General features: G+C 38.1%; 1 protein-coding gene across 6 annotated transcripts in view; it reads right to left on the bottom strand.

Moving 5' to 3' along the window:
- Positions 1–14,822: 14,822 nt before the first annotated feature.
- The window catches only part of LOC139693882 (uncharacterized), a 136,819-nt gene continuing 133,313 nt past the window's right edge, over positions 14,823–18,328 (bottom strand). For 4 of the 6 annotated variants that reach the window (XM_071592226.1, XM_071592217.1, XM_071592210.1 and 1 more), the window contains 2 exons: positions 18,007–18,232; positions 14,823–15,051 (listed from right to left, as the gene is read on the bottom strand). In XM_071592226.1, the coding sequence (XP_071448327.1) occupies positions 14,960–15,051; positions 18,007–18,232 (318 nt within the window). In that variant the 3' untranslated portion in view covers positions 14,823–14,959. Of the gene's footprint in view, positions 15,052–16,068; positions 16,285–18,006; positions 18,233–18,328 lie in introns of those variants that run through there. The other 2 variants (XM_071592243.1, XM_071592234.1) reach the window with 2 other exon arrangements.

The raw sequence follows: 18,328 nt of genomic DNA on the forward strand, positions 1-18,328 counted from the left end.
ACTTCCGTTGGAATGTTTTGATGTGAGATGGGTGGGGATCCCGAATCACCCTGGGCTGCCATAACTAGCTACACCGTTGACCGAGTGGCTTAAAAAGTAATTCGGGAATGTTTTCAGCATTTGCTATCGAAAGGAAGCATAAATCTTCCGTTTATTTTCTACGATAAACTGCCAGACCCACTTTTCTGGCCGTTCTCTAAGCTGTACAAAAAACTGAATCGTCAATTTGAAATGTTGTGGACCGTCACTTTGCACTCGAGTGCGGCGCAATGTACACGTACGTACATTCTGTACCTGTATGTGCATTCGCCCTGGACGCTCGCTGTCCGTAGCGCGAACGACCGACACCCCGTTTGCATTCAACAGCCGAGACATGAATCACACACTACTGATTGCGAAATCGCTGCCAACGAGCGACATTCCTCCTAAGGCGGCCTATCTTTTACGTAGCACTATTCACTGCCTTCTTTCTGTGTATGTGTTTTTTAATGTAGTATAATATATTCACAAACGACTACTCTACATGTACGTATAATTTTCCCCGGTAACTATACTGAACTTTCCATTACAGCTCCTAAAGAGGTGAAGTCATGAAATAAATGAGTCCGAAGTGAGGATAAGCGTTCTGAAATGAGAGGGAGTAGCGCCCGTTGAATTTATTTAGAGGCACTTAGAAATGACTACTCGTTGGTTAATGTGTGCAGGTTGAACAAACAAGTGGTATTTTGACCACCAAATGCTCTTCAACTTCGAACCGTTTCTGATTCCACTCTTCCCCGTCGCTCTCTTTTCATTCTGGGCCCTCTACTCCGAGATCCCATTACCATCATCCTCCTTTGACACCTTCGACTCCGTAATGGATTCAGGACGTAATAAAATCAGCCGCGAACAAAAGGAAAGCCGTATATAGTATCTACCGCAGGTTTCCTGTTTTGGCGTTATTGCTTTTCGAAAGCCTCAATTACCTGCGAAGGCAGTTTATTTCACAGCAAGGAGCGAGTTAAAATTGTACATACGAAACGGAAAACAGGCAGCCCAATGCATGTATAAATATCTGAATTCAGAGTATAGATAAAAGCAAAATATGTACCTTAATACCAACAGTACCTCTGCCGTGAAGTTTAATGAACGGGTACCGCGTCCAAAAACTAAATCATAATTTTATTGGCCGCGCCCGAATAATGCAGTTCAAGCCATAGAATTCTTTCTTGAAGTGTTGTTTCGCGAAAACCGATTCTGTGTATGTCTTTATTTCACGCGTCATCGCACGTCACGCAGAGCGTGCAATTATGTGTATCTCACGATTTTTACTGCCTAATGAATCTCCTCAATCGTCTTAAACTGTTTTATTTGCTAAGAAACGGTGATTACGATATGCATCTGCGAAACATTAAATTGTACCAGCTCTGACCATATCTTAATAGATCACCTGCGTACCGTGCGTGTGTTGGTTTACACCTGCAAACACATTTCCATCGTTAAAATCAGGTATTTTCCTGCAAGAGGAAAGTGTAAACGCTTGTAAGTCGCAGCTCTTACATTTTTAATTATTCATGAACTTCTTGGATTTCTAGTCTTCATTTAAATCTATGAAAATATGTATTTATGGGATCGCTACTGCTATTGACGTTACTGCTAGCGCGACTCGCTCTTAGTTTTCGGTGAGAAATTGGCTTTTTTAATTTGAAAATTACAAAATTTTTGTTTCCTCCCTCTGAATTCAAGAAATAAGTTTCATACTCACGAAGTTGATATTTTGTCTCAAAATAAATCACGAATTATTGGAAGCAACATTGCATAATTCAACTAGTTGAGCCGTATTCCTATCCCTTCAATTGACAATTGTGGGGATACCCGTGTTATCCATGTAAGCCGATAGTTCAATCTATGCATCGCAATAAGTTACTCCACCGGAAACAAGTTGGTATTTGGGAGGAGGATATAAAAAGGAATAACTCTTATTCGCATGCATTCTTTTATTTCCCCAATTTCCTTTTAATTTCATGTCTCAAATGCTCACCAGTATGAATTCGGACATTTTTCGAGGATGACTGCGTAGTTTGGCTAATTAATTAAAAGTACTGATTTCGAGTCTTCTAGAAGCCGTCGTGTATTTATTTTCAAGACACCTCTAAAACCTAGCTTTGTCTCTAAACTGCTAGGGGTTAGGTGGTAGAAGAGAGACTGTAGTCTCGATCTTGGACTCGATGGTGATAGGTTTTATACTTATACGCGTCTTCCCCTCGCTCAATACTTGATTTCTCAAACGCGCAAATATTTTGCATACTTAGACCTGTCTTTTTTATTCACGAAAACATCTTAATAGAATACATTCTCTGCAGTATTCTCTCACAAAGAGGTGAGTCAAGTGTATAACTTAAAGGAGACGGAGGATATTAATTTGTCTGTTCTAAATATATTCATTCCAATGCACACTAGCATACTAGGTGCCGTCTTTTCAGAAAGGTTATTGGAAACTAGGCACGAATGGTCGTCGTGCATGTCTCAGACTCCTGAGGTACGTATGAAGAATAAAAAGATGGGGTAGGTAGTGTTAGACAAGGGGGTTAAGACGAGATTGCCAATTATCACTCGTATTTTTTTAACCTATAGGTGGAGGAAATGGCGAGGGAGGTATGAAAAGAACTAGTGATAGGTATAAAAGTCAGTGGGGAAATCATACAATCAGTTTTGCGAATGATCAAGCTTTAGTTTGCGTCAGCCAAGGGGTTGGAATTATTGTTGAGCAAATTAGAAAATCAGTGCGATAGGTATGGTCTGAAAATAAATGTAAACAAAGCCAAGGTCATGATGTTTTCGTGAAATAGGAAGGCCAAGTTAAGCATTAGCATAGGAGCTTATAAAATAGAGTCGGTGAAACAAAATTTTGAAATATTTTGAACCGAAATTTTCAAAGTAACGTAGTAGGGACATAAGACGAGTGGTGTTAGGCAAAGAAGCTTCCACAAGGAGGACGGAATTTACGGCAGGTACGTGAGTAAAATGTCAGTAGAAGATTAGTGAAAACTAAGATGCAGACTGTGGTTTTGTAATTTGGGGAAATTAGGTTGTTGAAGCAAGATGATACACATATAATGGAGGCTTTGGAGATATGGGTTGGTGAAGGATGGAAAAGCTAAAATGGGCGGAAAGAAAAGCAAACTAAAACTCGTAAGTATTAGGAACGGTGAGGGAAGAGAGAGAGGATATTTGGAATAAATCCAAATGAGGCAGGAAATGTGGATGCAGAGCATTTTGATAGGTAATGGGATGAATAAGACTGCGGTGGATGGACAAGGGAAAGATATGGTCAATTTGGTGTCTGGTCTGTAAGAGAACAGTCATTTTGGATGAAATGAAGATGGCAGGTAGAGAGCATGCGGAATTGAAGAAGAGTTTATTGTGATGCCAGATGTCAGGTTGTGTTTAGTGAGGAAAGGCTAAAAAAAATATCGTTGTTCAGTCTTTGTCCATCCAAAATCTACCTCAAACGTGTAGTGTAAATAAATATTACTGTTATACCACGTACGCACTCAATGCATAGAAAATGTTCTCATCCACAGGTTATTTGACTGCGTTCAAATTTTCGCCAGAACTTGTCCATGAAAATCATAATGCTGAGCGCAGTAAGTTTTTTTTGCGACGTGAGTGCAAACGCATTTATCAAGACAATTCACTCTCGATGAACCTGAATAACCTGAGCTGAGAAAAGTTCACAGTATCTTGGAAACAAATTATCCCCACATACGACGTACTTAATAACATGATGGTAGGGAGGAATAAAGGCAGTCAGGAACCTGTGTGACAATTTTCCTCGTTGTTGTGGATATATTTGGCGCGTGCTTTAGCTTTTGTTCTTTGGGAAACGAACATACTCGCATTGTTTTAAATGTGAACTCAGATCTCTCAGTGATCCCAAGGAAACATTCCTATCGGTATTTGTAAGATTCTCTCACCTGGACTCATAACTGAGCCGACGGATGTTTATCAAAGACCGCCTTTCATGTTGCCGTGCTTCTTGTGACGTCACGACTGACTTATGTTACCGACAGATAAGTGTTGACTTTTAACAAATAAAAACTTCCTTCATGGTTTAATCTGAAAACTTTTGCTGGATTAATTTTTAAAGATTGCAAAAAGCCTTGAGTTAGTTTCTTGGATGATTTATGAATTCCTTTGGGTAACGTTTCTTAATTTCCATCCTTTATCTTTTATCCACACTACCAATGAAAAAACTGGCCCAACTTTGAAATGCCGAATTTCTATAGGGATGCTGATTAAAATTAAATTTTTTATCTATTCGGTAGAAGTGGTGATTCTATGATTTGGGATGGATTATATCGGTTTAAATGGAATTTTAAAGCTTGACACAAATAGCGATACTATCTCAAAGGCTTTCGAAATTCTACCTCCTTGGGCACGCATTGTCTCTAAAATCGGGTTCCTTGGAAAGATTTAAGATGCATAATTTCCGCCAGGTCGGTGCAGCTAATTCACAGCACGGTCGGCTCCGCGCTTCCCAATCTATGTCCGGAGTAGAATCCTTGCCTATGACTTCTGCAAAACAAGGATGGGGTTTGTATGAATGTTAGGGCTATTATGCGAACTAACGCTCCTTATCGTTCAACATTTTGTACTGGCCTCATAATACGCAAAACATAAAAGTAACACTTAGTGCTAACAGAGGATTTATGCGACACAGATGAACTTGCAGCACAGATTCTAGAGTGAATAAATATTTGCCCTTGAAATTCTGCGAATATTTTTGCGTAACCAGTTACTCTATCAATTATTTAGCGATTGTACCTCTATAACACCTCCTTTCGTAGGTGATTATGGCACAACGGACTGCGATTGATGAGAAAACAACTTGGATCGCAAAGGAGGTGATCTCGGTTCTTCCTGGAAGTCAAGCGCTTTGAGTGTGCCATCGAGTGACTTGGCAATCTAGGCAAGTTTCAACATAAAGAATACCTACGCATCGAGTCAAATAATCTAGATGGTCTCAAACATCTTCGTGGGCAGAATTTAAATTGGCATGATTTTCACTGAGAAAATATTTACAATTTTGCGAGATTATCCGACGAAATTTTATGAATTTACCTTAGTGCGCTAGTGGATAATTGCATCTTCTTATTTAAAAAAAATATAAAATACAGTTTTTCCGAAGCCTGTATTCAATGATGCCAAGTATTCTCCTACTGTCTTAATAATTGCGGATGTCATAAGGTTGTGGGTCTCGCTGAGTAATTACACGACCGAATCTTTGGAACACATTTAGTTTCTATTCACGGATGAAATTATGGCCTCTTACTTAATAATCCTATTGGAATGTTGGTTATGGTTGAGGAATGCCGTGGCGTCCGAGGCCACTCCTGCTATAGTGCACTACTAGCTCCCTCAATGAAACCCACCGCCGCTCACTTTGAAAGCGCAAACATTCTAGAGAAAGCAATGCAGACATGAATGAGGCATTCGTAAATATGGTACAAGCTTCAAAGAGGACTGAACGAGCGCACAAATATAATTACTGCCATAAATTTAAATTAACTACTCAGCTGGATTTGAGTCTGGATCCTGGAACATAATTCAGTATTTCTTAAAACTACATAAATCGTAATGACATCGGGATGGTGTGGTGACTAATGTACTGGCTAATTAACTGGCTCCCAACCCTGAGGACCTGGATTCGAATCTTGGATTTGAAAGACTTTTTCAATGATATCCCGTTCCCGAATTGGGATGATATGTAGAAAGCATTTCAAGTGGAGCACGCCGTCCTTCGGATGGGACGTTAAATTGTTTGATCCTTTGAAGTCTGTCGTTAAGAGTGGGCTAATTCCGAACCCGGGTTTGTCTATACCTTTCCTCCATTCCCTTTGCCAATTATCTACGTATGACTAGTGGCGCAAATGACCTTGACCTCACCTAACCTGTCCTTCGCCTCTCCTAATAACCACTACTGCCAATAGTTATTAAGGTGATTCTAGACCGTCATGTCGAGGCCGGGTACCTTCAGCGCCCGATGATGTAAACGGATTTTCCATTCAAACCTGATTCCATTACCTTTTGATCCAACTTGCAAATGAATGCGTCAAATCGACGAGGTGGATAATAGTAATTTCCTCCGCGGGAGGGTGAAGGGAGAGGAGGGGAGCGAAGTCACCGATGATGACGCACAAGGTGTGTTGGAGAAGGAAGATGGGAATAGAAGAATTGATGGGTCCACATCATTGAGTGCAACATGCGACAGCGAGAGAGAGTGAGAAGGTGGGTGTGTGGTGGTGGGAGTGCAGTGAATAGTGTTGTGGAGACTTGGGGGAGGAAATATTTTCCCAACGACCACCAAGCATTATGGCAGAACACATTGAAGGCTAACGAACAACTTTTTATGAAGCTTGGATATCAATTAAACGATGACTTTGTCGTGTGAGTGGCAAACGCTTTCTTATCGTCGACCCCCAGGCTTTGTCATCTTGTTTGAAACAGACGCTCAGCTATTTCACCAGGACATAGTAAAACTTTTATGCAATTTATGGAGTTCTATTCTCCGTTTTAGAAATTATTGTCGTTAATGCGTGACGTTAGATATTATAGAGGAATCCAAAGCGAGGTCACCACCATTATCATTCAACGGTAAATAAATGTAAAATTTTTCGAAAAAGTAAATTATGGAATGGGATGCGCCAAAAAATTCTAGTGTGGCGATACTCAAAAGTTGATTCCTCTGCTGAAAAGCAGAATGCGAAGGCCTCATATGAACTAAAGCAGAATCCGTAAAAAATATCCGATAACTATCATCGCGAAGGTTGAAACTAAGCTCTCTCTCTTTGAGCTTTCTCAACTCAATGACCATGAATTCACCAAAGTAGCATGGATTCTCCATTTCCTCGTTAACCGCAAGGAGTGCGAAGTTATTTTTCGGTAGGAAGCCAGCTCTCACCAAATATCCCTCCAATCCAGTCATTACCTCAAGGGTGGTAAAAAAATAAATAATTTGGAACATAGGAGAAGGAACAAACAAAATCACATTGACTAATAAAATTCAAATAAAAAGCTAAGTCTGTATGCCTTCAGGTAAATAATGATTATAACATTTCTTCCAAATGATGAATTATTATGTAGAATTAGAGGATGTTTTCTCGGGGTTCCTTACCGAGGGAAATTTCAGTTGAAAATACATCACGGTATTTTCACTCAGGATTTTGAGCAGCGATGGATAATATGCATGTACTCAAATGCCTGAAATAGGCACCTTGGACTCCTTTGTATCCCCTTCCTGGCTAAGGTTGCCTCTGTTTTCAGAATTCTTTGCGAGGCCAGTCATCAATCACACTAACTCCCAAGCATAAGTTCCATACCACGCCCTGTGGATTTGGGACCTCAGTGGGGTTAAATTCTTCAGAGCACATCAGATCCCCGGAACCATGTGTACATTCCTCTCCCCTCCATTCCCACCGTGTCTTTCTGGGACCGTAAAGATAACTCAGCAACTTCCTTGGAAAGTAAATACTTGAATGTTCAACCCACACTCCACTTGGAATGACAGTCAGTGTGGACTGATGTGAACCAGAATCAGGATTGGAGCGGGAAAAATCTCAGGCCGTGGAGCATGCAATCAAGTTTCGGAAAGAATGGGGCTGGGAATTTTTTTAATTGACACTATATCTTTGCCAAAATGCTAATAGTCGGGATTTCACTAGTTAGGGGGATCGGGGTGGTGCGGTTGGTAGCGTATTGGCTTCCGACCCAGAGGGCTCATGTTCAACACGTGGAGACGGCAGATTTTTTTTGTGGCATCCCTATCCTTACTTGAAGTGCTTTGTGGGGAGCACTTAAAGTGAGCACGCCATCAATCGGATGGGACATTACACTGCGGATCCCTTGTCGCTTTTCGTTAAGAATAGGCTAATACCAACGCCGGGTTTCTCTCCCTTCCTCCTTCCCCATCCATCCTTAGTGGCGCAAATGACCTCAGCTGTCGGTCGCCTCCCCTAAATCTACTACTAATACTTCAATAGTGAACAGAAGAACTCGTAGCTGGAGCGCCAATGTGGCTAGCAGACTAGGGTTCAGCTCACCGAACGCAAGTAGCGCTTCCTTAGCCCTCTCTTGGAATCCACCCCGGTAATGGATAAACAATAACCGATGCATTAGCGACACAAAGGGCGAACTTGTACCACCCTGGCTAATGGGATTAGTAGGAATATTAAAAATTTTGCAATGATGATAAAATTGGAATTTTTCGTTGCCATTCAAGACTCATTTTTAAAATTACATAGGCGATGTTAACAAAAATATGATTTTGTGCTCGGAAAAATCTTCTGCGTTGGAGCTATTGAGAGTGCTGCAAATGAGCAATATGCGTATATGAAGACGTCAAGTGAGAATTTAAGAGAAATAGACTGACGGACTGATCGATATGAACTACATAACCAATTCTAAGTTTGGTTTAATAGTTTAGGGTAGAGCTCACCTAGTGTATTCACACATTAGGGTAGGGGAGACAGTCCTTCAACTGAGACGTCTGTGGTTTCTGAGGAATGCCTGATGGCCTAAAAATCAAACAGCTACGATGATGTTGAGGGTGCTCAGAGGTGTTACGCGGAATCGAACCCGGGCCCTCCATTTATATGATGTCTATGATGTGGATATACTTATGCCGTCCGCATACGTTTTCGAAAAATATGACGACAAAGAATTCTTTGTCAATATTTCCCATACTCACTGTAACTATTTCAGGAGAAAGGATTAACCTTTCCTACTTCTCCAACTCCCCCATACTCCCTCCCACCGCGTACTCTCTTTTCACACTGTTGCCTCCCCTTCTTACCTCTGTGGGCGAGCTCTGTCTGTGGAAATGTTGGAGCTTCATACTCCTGTGTGCGTATATGGTAGCTCCTGCCAATTTTGGACTAACCCCAGGCGTTCAATTCGTCCATGTGCATCAGCATAAATCTCTGCGAATCACCACTGCAAGCCTTTACTCTGTCTTTCGTGAGAGGGAAAGTCTTGGAATGAACGAGAGGAGCGAGGAAGCTTCAACAAAAAGCTTAAGTGGTTAAGGGAGAGATAAGAAGTTGAGGCCTAGCAAAAGAGCTTCTCGCTTTATGCCGGTGATATACAAGAGTGGAAATCGATTATGTGAACCGTAAGATTTATTGTAAATCCCTCGCAAATCCACTTCCGCTGCACAACCAACGGTTCATAGCACAGGCATTCGTGGCTGAGTATCCAGGATAAAACTAAATGATACACTTAATAATTATTAACACGATATTAATGGAATCACTCTAAGCGCACTCACATAATTGGCATATTTTATTCACAATGAAGCGTTGCAGTCCTCTCGCAGGAATTTAAACGTAATAATAACATGTAATAGCAGCTGAACGTTCTATTGCAATAACCGTTAAAATTAGGTAATATTTTTAGCTCAACCTGGTGTCTCCATTTCTTCGATATTGCTTTGGTTTAATACTGAGTAAACATGCATATTTATACCGAAAGAGCAACCTATAGAGTACAATTATGACGGAAACTTAATTACGTCCTATCAAATTGAATTGAGGAAGTGAGCAAAGCTGGGGAAATGACGACTTTCAGAGCAGGTAACGCAGGTCCGCGATGGGGTTATGAAATAGTCCACTTAATGTAAAATAAATTTGCAGTGCCGCCAAAATCTTTGCACACTTCTCGCATTACACATAGTCATCCTACATGAACACATATGGTCATCCTACTACAATAGTAGCATGACTATGTTTAAAATGGGAATGCGAGCGACCATCGTCCTAAAAGTTTCCTTACTTGTGAATGCCAAGCCATCATATTAGCGATCATTAAACTACTAAGCCAAGGAGCGCCTCCAATTTCCCTTGTTGCGCTTCAAATTCCCCGCGTCGTAACGCGGGGAATTTGAAGAGTAATGAGAAAAATATTCCGGGGAAATTATTTCTGACATGGCTTGTATCCACGCAGGTAGAAAATTTCCAGGAGCTAGGGCTGGATACCTGAGTGAAAGAAAAAAATCTTGTTTGCCCATTTGACGTTCCAGCCCGAGGGAGGGGCTGTTTTCAATCTCCCACAACCACGGTCGTATGTATGTACATACATAAAAACTGAAAACCTTGGCACGTCACTCCATCCCTCTTCATTGGCCCTAGTTTCTTTAGCTCCTTTATTGTCATCGCATACTTTTTGTCGACCTCACCCAAGATTAATGGTATCCACCTTAGACCTCGCCTTTCCAGGCACAAGGGTTGACAACATCCTATTTCTTTTGCTTGGTTTTTTTCATTAGTCGAAAATTATTGGTATTTGCTTCGTTCCTCTCACTCGGCTGCCTCGCCTGAAGGGAATAGTTAATTTCCCACAGACTTTAGACAAGAGAAAGCAATCTAAGAACGTTGTCATATTATTAAGGCAACTCATTCACCAATGTGGATATGGTGTCACTATAATGTTTTGAATATATGTCTGTCTCATAACATCAACTTTGTCACCATCCTAACCTTTTTGTTAGGACAACTACCTGTATATTAAACTTACAATTGGTAGGCAATATACAATATTCTCATGAAGTATTTCGAAAGTCTGGAATTATGAATGAAACTGCTGCAAAATGAAATTAAAGAATGATGGTGAAAATTTAAGTCTTTTCTTACTTTGGACACTACTTCCAAAACATTTTGCAGAATTAGACTCCAACCGAAAAGGATGTTAGGCTAGAAATTCACCAAGAATGGGTACGGATTCTGGTTTTACAGAAATTTATTGGTATAAGTATTTATAAATGTATGATGTTAGCTAAATATGTAAAAGATAATTATGCCTCAAAATGTAAGGTACCGGGCAGCAACAATAATTTTCTTTTTAACGTCTAATTCGCGACACATTGCCTCCCTATAAAATGTATGGTATCTTAATTTAAAGGCCACCGTTGATGGTTGCACACGAAGATTACTAAAATGGTAGCAAAACCATTATATAGCGTAAGTAATGAAAAAATAATTCTCTCTACGATAATGACAACGACTAAAGTAATTCTGCTTGAACTTTATCTTGGGCAAAATAATTTGCTATATTTTCGGACTTTTAAGTAATCAAACTGCTTGACAAGTTTTTAAAAATCACCGTCTAAACAGTAAATTCAAGAGGCATATAGTTGGAAAGTTCTAAATGCATTAACACTTCCAGTGTACAAGTATCCGCGTATTTTTGTTAGGAGTAAACATTTGCGCGGCAGTACCATTGTGAAAAATCTGTAAACATTAATAAGGAACCGTCAACAATAGCGGAAGACACATTTCAAAAGATATATACACGTAAGAAAATAAAACGACGGCAAACCTTTAAAAGCTGCGTCAATGTTGGGAATATTTTGATATTAACGCAAAAAGAAATTATATCATCTCAATCATATTCCGAAAACGGGCTTAAAAAGTTCTACGAAACATGAAAGTGGATACTTCTACACGAATCGAAACAAACTGTTATAAGCAAAAAGTCATTATCATGAATGCAGTCCACGGAGCAGAAATAACAAAGTATTTTAAACTTTTTTGTCTCCGATATCCACTGAATGCGATTTCAAAAGCAAATAACGAACAAATGATAATATAAAAGCGTGTTGATTAATTACACAATAAACAAAATTTTATCTGGCTTTCACAATTTACAACAAGTTTATCTGGCTGTCATCGTTGTTGCAGTATTTCATCGGGAGCTAAATATTGGGTTTAAAAAGTACAAAGAACTCTATTAGCTGCCAAATACCACTTCGAAGAGCGACTGAAAACTGATCACGATCGACACATGAAATACTAATTTGGTAAAAGTGTAAATATTAACCAATTTACCATCTATTGCTGCAATTCAATCTCTGTAAATTAAATAGAACTTTTTTTACCAATTATTGGTCGCCTAGTGCGCCCATGATCCATCCATCCATACCACAAAGTATTATTTATTTGGCGACCACAATCAATCTCGCAATTACTTTAAAAATAATCTAAAATCGCGATTATTAAAAAAAACGCAAGGAATATACGATGTAAAGCAACAATTACATAAAAATATGGAAAATGCCACCGATCTGGTCTGGCAGTATGCGTTTAGAAGACATTTCAGAGAACACGGCATAGCAGACGGACGACGTTAACCATCGCTGTGTGATAAACATGGCTAATGGCATTTTTATTTCATGAAATATTACGTGTACCAGGAATAAATGTTAACAAGAATGTAATATATCATGTAGTGCAAAGGAGTATTCGCATATCAGGCGGCAGATATGATCTGAAATGACGAAATTCGACGGCAACCAGAAGTAACGGCGATGGCAACCGCTGAAAATCCGGCGTATGGTATTCGGCGAGCATAGCATGTCAGGAGGTATCCTCGTAGGAAGTTCCACTTTACTCAACCTCCTTCCATCGAAGGAAAATTCCTCCCCTCGCTCACGCCCGGTAGTTCCCCATTGGCAGTAAAACCTGGGAGGTGGAGTCCACAGAAAATAGAAAAGGGCATCAGCCAATCCAGTGATATTTCCCGCTCCCCATTCCGACGAGCGGAAAAAATTATGATTGGCTAGTTTACCCTGTGGAGGGTCGAGGATACACCTACTTGACTGCAAGGCCAATAGGCCACCTGCGACCGGTGGAGTGGTGTGAGGCAATTTCCGCAGTACCAGGAGTCAAGTGTAACCTCCTACGAGGATACCTCCTAGCGTTTTATGTTCGCCGGATACAGATCTCAGAAATTTTCGGCATTTCAGCGACTTTCTTTCATTAAAAACCCAATATTTACGATGTTACGCTCACGATGTTAAGGCACAACAACGATGACAGCCAGATATACTTATTTGTAATGTTATTTTTATTTTGCTTTTATTCAACCCGCTTCTTTATCGTTATTTCCAGTATTCATTTCGCGAATTCCTTCGTACTTATCGCCGAATATTTAAATATCATCCACAGCTTTTCGATATCACATTGCTTTTATTTTTTATGTCAGGTTTATTTAATATTTGGTGAATAGTAATGCAAGAACTATAGTTCCTATTCAGTTTATAAAATGAGCGTTGCCTTATTTTTATTGTATCACCTCAAATTCCAACACTCATATTTATGAAAATTATTAAATTTGATAAACATCTTTAATATTTAACGTTAAAGTCATAATTATATTGTATTTCATTTGCAAATTTTTTTGCGAAAGAAAATGTGTCACTTGGACGCGATCAAAGTTACACTTAAGACCATATTATCCTAAGGCATACAAAATATTGAATGAAATACATTATTTACGGACTCTTATTGTATTGTGAGTTTTAAACAAGGGTTCATTTAAAAAAATCTCCTTATAGCGAATAATTTCAAATGAATGAGAAGTTTTAATAATTGTAACACTCTTGAATATGCATCGCTAAATCGAAACTTTAACGCCCTAAAAAATTAATTTTGAGGTGAAAACTTCTTGTGTTTTCGTATAATATATTGTGCGCTCTGAAAAAAGAGTATTCTAATCGACCTCAACCATCCCTGTGTAATAAACAAATCGTTGTATAACCTTTTTATTTCATGAAATATTACCCATACCTGGCATAAATGTTTAGAAAAATGTAATATATCATTTAATGTAACGGAATCGTTGCATATCAGGCGGCAAATGTCAAAACCATTGACGATGTTCAAAGGCTACGCTTGAAGTCCGGCGTTACAGAAACTTGGTATCCGGCGAACATAGCATGCCAGGAGGTATCCTCGTAGGAAGTTCCACTTAACTCAACCTCCTTCCACCGAAGGAAAATTCCCCCCCTCGCTCACGCCCGGTAGTTCCCCATTGGCAGTAAACACTGGGAGGCGGTGTTCACAGAAAATAGAAAAGGGCATCAGCCAATCCAGTGATATTTCCCGCTCCCCATTCCGACGAGCGGAAAAAATATGATTGGCTAGTTTACCCTGTGGAGGGTCGAGGATACACCTACTTGACTGAAGGGCCAATAGGCCACCTGCGACCGGTGGAGTGGTGTGAGGCAATTTCCGCAGTACCAGGAGTCAAGTGGAACCTTCTACGAGGATACCTCCTAGCGTTTTATGTTCGCCGGATACAAATTTCAATTTTTCAGCATTTGGTGCTCCCAGGACTTTTATTTCGCGTTTATCGCAGAATTGAAATTATTCTTTTAAATTACATGATAGGTTACTTCATTTTAAATATTTGTGTTGATTTTACGAACATTTGATGAAATACAATATTATAAGTATCTTTTTAGATTTTTTACGACATTTTCATGTCATTGTTTCTTCACTATTGAAAATGTAAAAAGGGACTTTTCTTTTTCCATTGAATAATTTTCTCTGAGATTTTCCAATATTCATTTGCTTACACTTCGACGCTGACTAGAGACTACTTTTGGTTGGATTAAATGGTAATTTTATAGGCATTATTTTACTTTCAAAAATACTAGAGTGCTCAAATTGAATATATCTTCAGAGTTTCCTAATTTTAAAATAAGTAGCTGTATTTATTATTGCTTTAACAATTATATGGATTCCAATTTTATTTTTTCCATGAAAAATGAAAACCAAAATTACCAAGCCCAAAATGTGAACAAACCAATCAAGTGAATATTCTTAAACCATAAACAATCCCACCTCCAAGGCTCAGAAAATGAATATTCTGACTGATGAGAAAACGTTATTTGCAAAGTGGTTGCACAGGAAATTTATTAAATTATAATCAAAATTCAATGCTTAGGATCTCAAAAAAAATAATTCAGGCAACGACATGTGAAGTCATTTTATTGGAGTGGCAGTATGTAGTACAGAGCATACAGGCAAATCAAATGTCTTGAATACATGAAATTTTACTACAGTATGGAAGTTTACATTCTTCCACCATAGATGACTTCTTTCAATCCAATGTGGGGAGCATCAGCAGCATTTATTCTTATTTAGTGTAGTCCAATATGGTGAGTATTTACGGCTTGACTACACCACTGTTGACTGGAGCCAGCTGCATAGGGGTTGATCATTGTGATGTAACCTAAGGAGAGTGACGGTATGCAGGCATGTTTTAAAATGAAGACATGGTCAGCTTTTGTAAATTAAAGAGTGCCTCTAATTGAATTTATTGATGGAAATACAAAAAGAATAAATGTTTAATCATAGACTTTAATTAAATTAATACATATAATTTCTTTAATTAATTTATTGCATTGCGTTATGCGATGACCTATTATAAACTTCTCCAATATATGCAGCAAAAAAGCTAAACAAATTCAGTCAGTAATAGATTCCTTTAACATTTATACAATAGTAACTGAAGAAACTATGGTAACAACTACTGACAGAACATTAACACATCAAGTCATGACAAACTTAGATAGTTTTTATGTTTTTTAAAACTATCTAAGTTTAGTTATTTTTATGGACTATGGCTTCTCATACGACGGAAGGATTTCGCTTGATGTTAGAGTCGGCAAATATAAAAACTGTAGCTCACATTATGTTTATAAGAGAACCTTTCTTGAGGACCAACTGCAATTTCTAAGTTTTGACTTGGACAGTGAATCTTGGGATAAGTTTTACATTAAAAATACTTTTAATGACAAAATAGATGCATTTGTTGACAAATTCAACTTTCACTTAGAAACAAATTTTCCAGTTAAGATACGTAAAGTCACAAATATGCATAACAAAAAGCATACTCGCTAACAAGTGAAACAATCAACCTTAGTAATAAAAAATGGATTTATATCAGCTTACCAAAACAATTGAAAATATAACTCTTAAACAAAAATATAAAATGCAGTAAATTCCCCGAGGACATTGCTGCTAAAGCAAAATAATCCTAGAATGATATTTTGGTCGCAAATTAAAAATCAGGACTTCTTGAACAATTATACATGGTGAAACAAATGAACTGAGTCCTCACATAAACTGTTAATTCAAAGCAGCTGGTGGTGTGTGATTAAATCCTACTATCATTACAATTATTTTTTTACTGAGACTCCAGGGAAAATTGTTTCAAATTTCAAGGATAAAACTTCTATTTCTAAATCCATCACCCATCCACAACCAGTTCCACACTCCATATGTTTCGATCCTGTGACTAGAGATAAAATTATCAGCATAAGCCATACTCTTAGCAATAAGCTTTGTTCAGTGAGAGATGATATGCTGGACAAAGTAATTCAGTGCTCTATCCCTCAAACCGATAAGCCCCTCTGTGTATCTCTGCAACCTGTCTTGGTCAGAAGATATTTTTCCATGACGCCTGAAATTGAGTAAAGTTACACCAGTTCACAAAAAGGGTGATATGAACAACTATGGAAACTACAGACCAAAAAGTTTCATCTCTGGTTTTTCTAAAATACTGGAAACGGTTATGTTAAAACTTATTGTAAACTTACTAGAAAAACAATGTTTTTTCAAACCAACCACATGGTTTTAGAAAAGGTATATCAAAATCTCAACCACTCCATAAATTTATTACAAATGTACAATATACTAGGGACAATAAGTATTTTTCCCTCGGACATGCCTTGATCTTACTAAGGCTTTTGACACTGTAAATCATGATATTTTGATTAGGAAATCGAAAAATATGGTACTTTGGGTATCTTAAATAAATGACTCAGATTGTATCTTCAGGGCAGACATCAAGTAGTTTATATACCCCATCTTGTTGAATCTAGAAATTGCAAAGATAAATGCCAATCAGTTGTAAAAGAAGTTAAAACAGGCATTCCTCAGGATTTTAACCCTGGTTCTTTGCTATTTTTACTCAATACAGGTATATATATATATATATATATATATATATATATATATATATATATATATATATATATATATATATATATATATATATATATATATATACACACATACACACACACACACACATACACAGACAAAAGACAAAACAAAAAAAAATCCAGCAACACGATAGACATACTAAGCTTGACTTCCTCCAGATTTGAAAGAATCTCCTTCAAATTCTTTCAAGCTTAATCTTATGGTATACCTGGATATTACACCTTTGTACTCTGTGGTTGAATTTTGTGTATTATGGAAAGAAGATTCTCATATGTTTTTTGTTAAATATTCCTATGCAATGTAAATAACCTTTTCTCATGTGATGTATCTTAAGAAAATTGAATGATATTTTTTTTGTCTTATGATGAAACCATGATCTTACTTGCATAAGGATATGAGAAAAACAAGGATTATGTTGCCACCAGCATATCCTTATGCGAGTAATAAATTAGGCATTCCAAATTGAAACTCAGGAAACACCTTCTAATAAAATGCTATTATTCATTGAATGGATTTTTAAATGACAAGCAGGTATAATGCATTGTATTTTTATTGCACCCTTTAATGTATCAAAATGTAACTGTATTTTTTACTTTCCTTTGTATTTGATGACTCCTATACTTACATCGTATGTATGGCCAGTGGACAATAAAATATTATTATTATTGCTGCAGTAATATTGGCAGCATTGCCATTCACAACAGGAACAACTTTGTTCAATGGAGCCCAATCTAGTAGCATTCACTTAATCCCTACAGATAATTTTTCTAAAGTATGTCCGTCACTGTACGGGAAGCAGTCAATTAAGAATGAGCAAAAAATACATTCTTAATCAGTTAATTGTGCTGCCAATGCCAGGTAACTTACATTAGTGGGAGAAGTCCAACCATGAGTATTAATACTACTAATGTTTTGACTTGGACTCAGGGACTTCATTCTGCATCAATCATAGTATTCCTAATGGAATTCTTCTCACTTTCAAAAATTTGTGGTGGAAAATTCCCCGAGAGAAACTTTCTATGGATAAAATATAATTGGGATTGAGGATCTGTGTAATTTTTTAAAACTGTTTGCTTTCAATTACACTTAATGGTTGGTAGTCTTTCACAATGAAATAAACAATTTACTCGTCAATCTCCTCTTAGAGAACCTCCCATTGGTTTGAATGTAAACTGACCTAATGCAAGTTGTTGATGTCGGTGGCCAGTCAACCTGGGAAGCTGGTGTTCTGCATCCAAAGGTTGACCAGAAGTAGATGAGGGATTATTTGAGCCTGAGTTAGAAAAACTGTTTTGGGCTGCTGGAAGCTCTGATGAAGATGGGCCCGACTGTGAGAGAGTGAAAGGAGCATCGTCACGACATCTTTGAGTTACCCTGGGATCTGGTACTCCAGGATGCCTCATCTTATCCATATAAACGACATAAAGAAATATTAATTAGATTTCATTGATTTTTGCAAACATTTTTACTTATTGGCAACAACATGACAGAAGAGACAG

This window comes from Hetaerina americana, unplaced genomic scaffold (assembly GCF_022747635.1).
Source record: "Hetaerina americana unplaced genomic scaffold, ioHetAmer1.1.p SCAF_1, whole genome shotgun sequence".
Classification (NCBI taxonomy): Eukaryota; Metazoa; Arthropoda; class Insecta; order Odonata; family Calopterygidae; genus Hetaerina; species Hetaerina americana.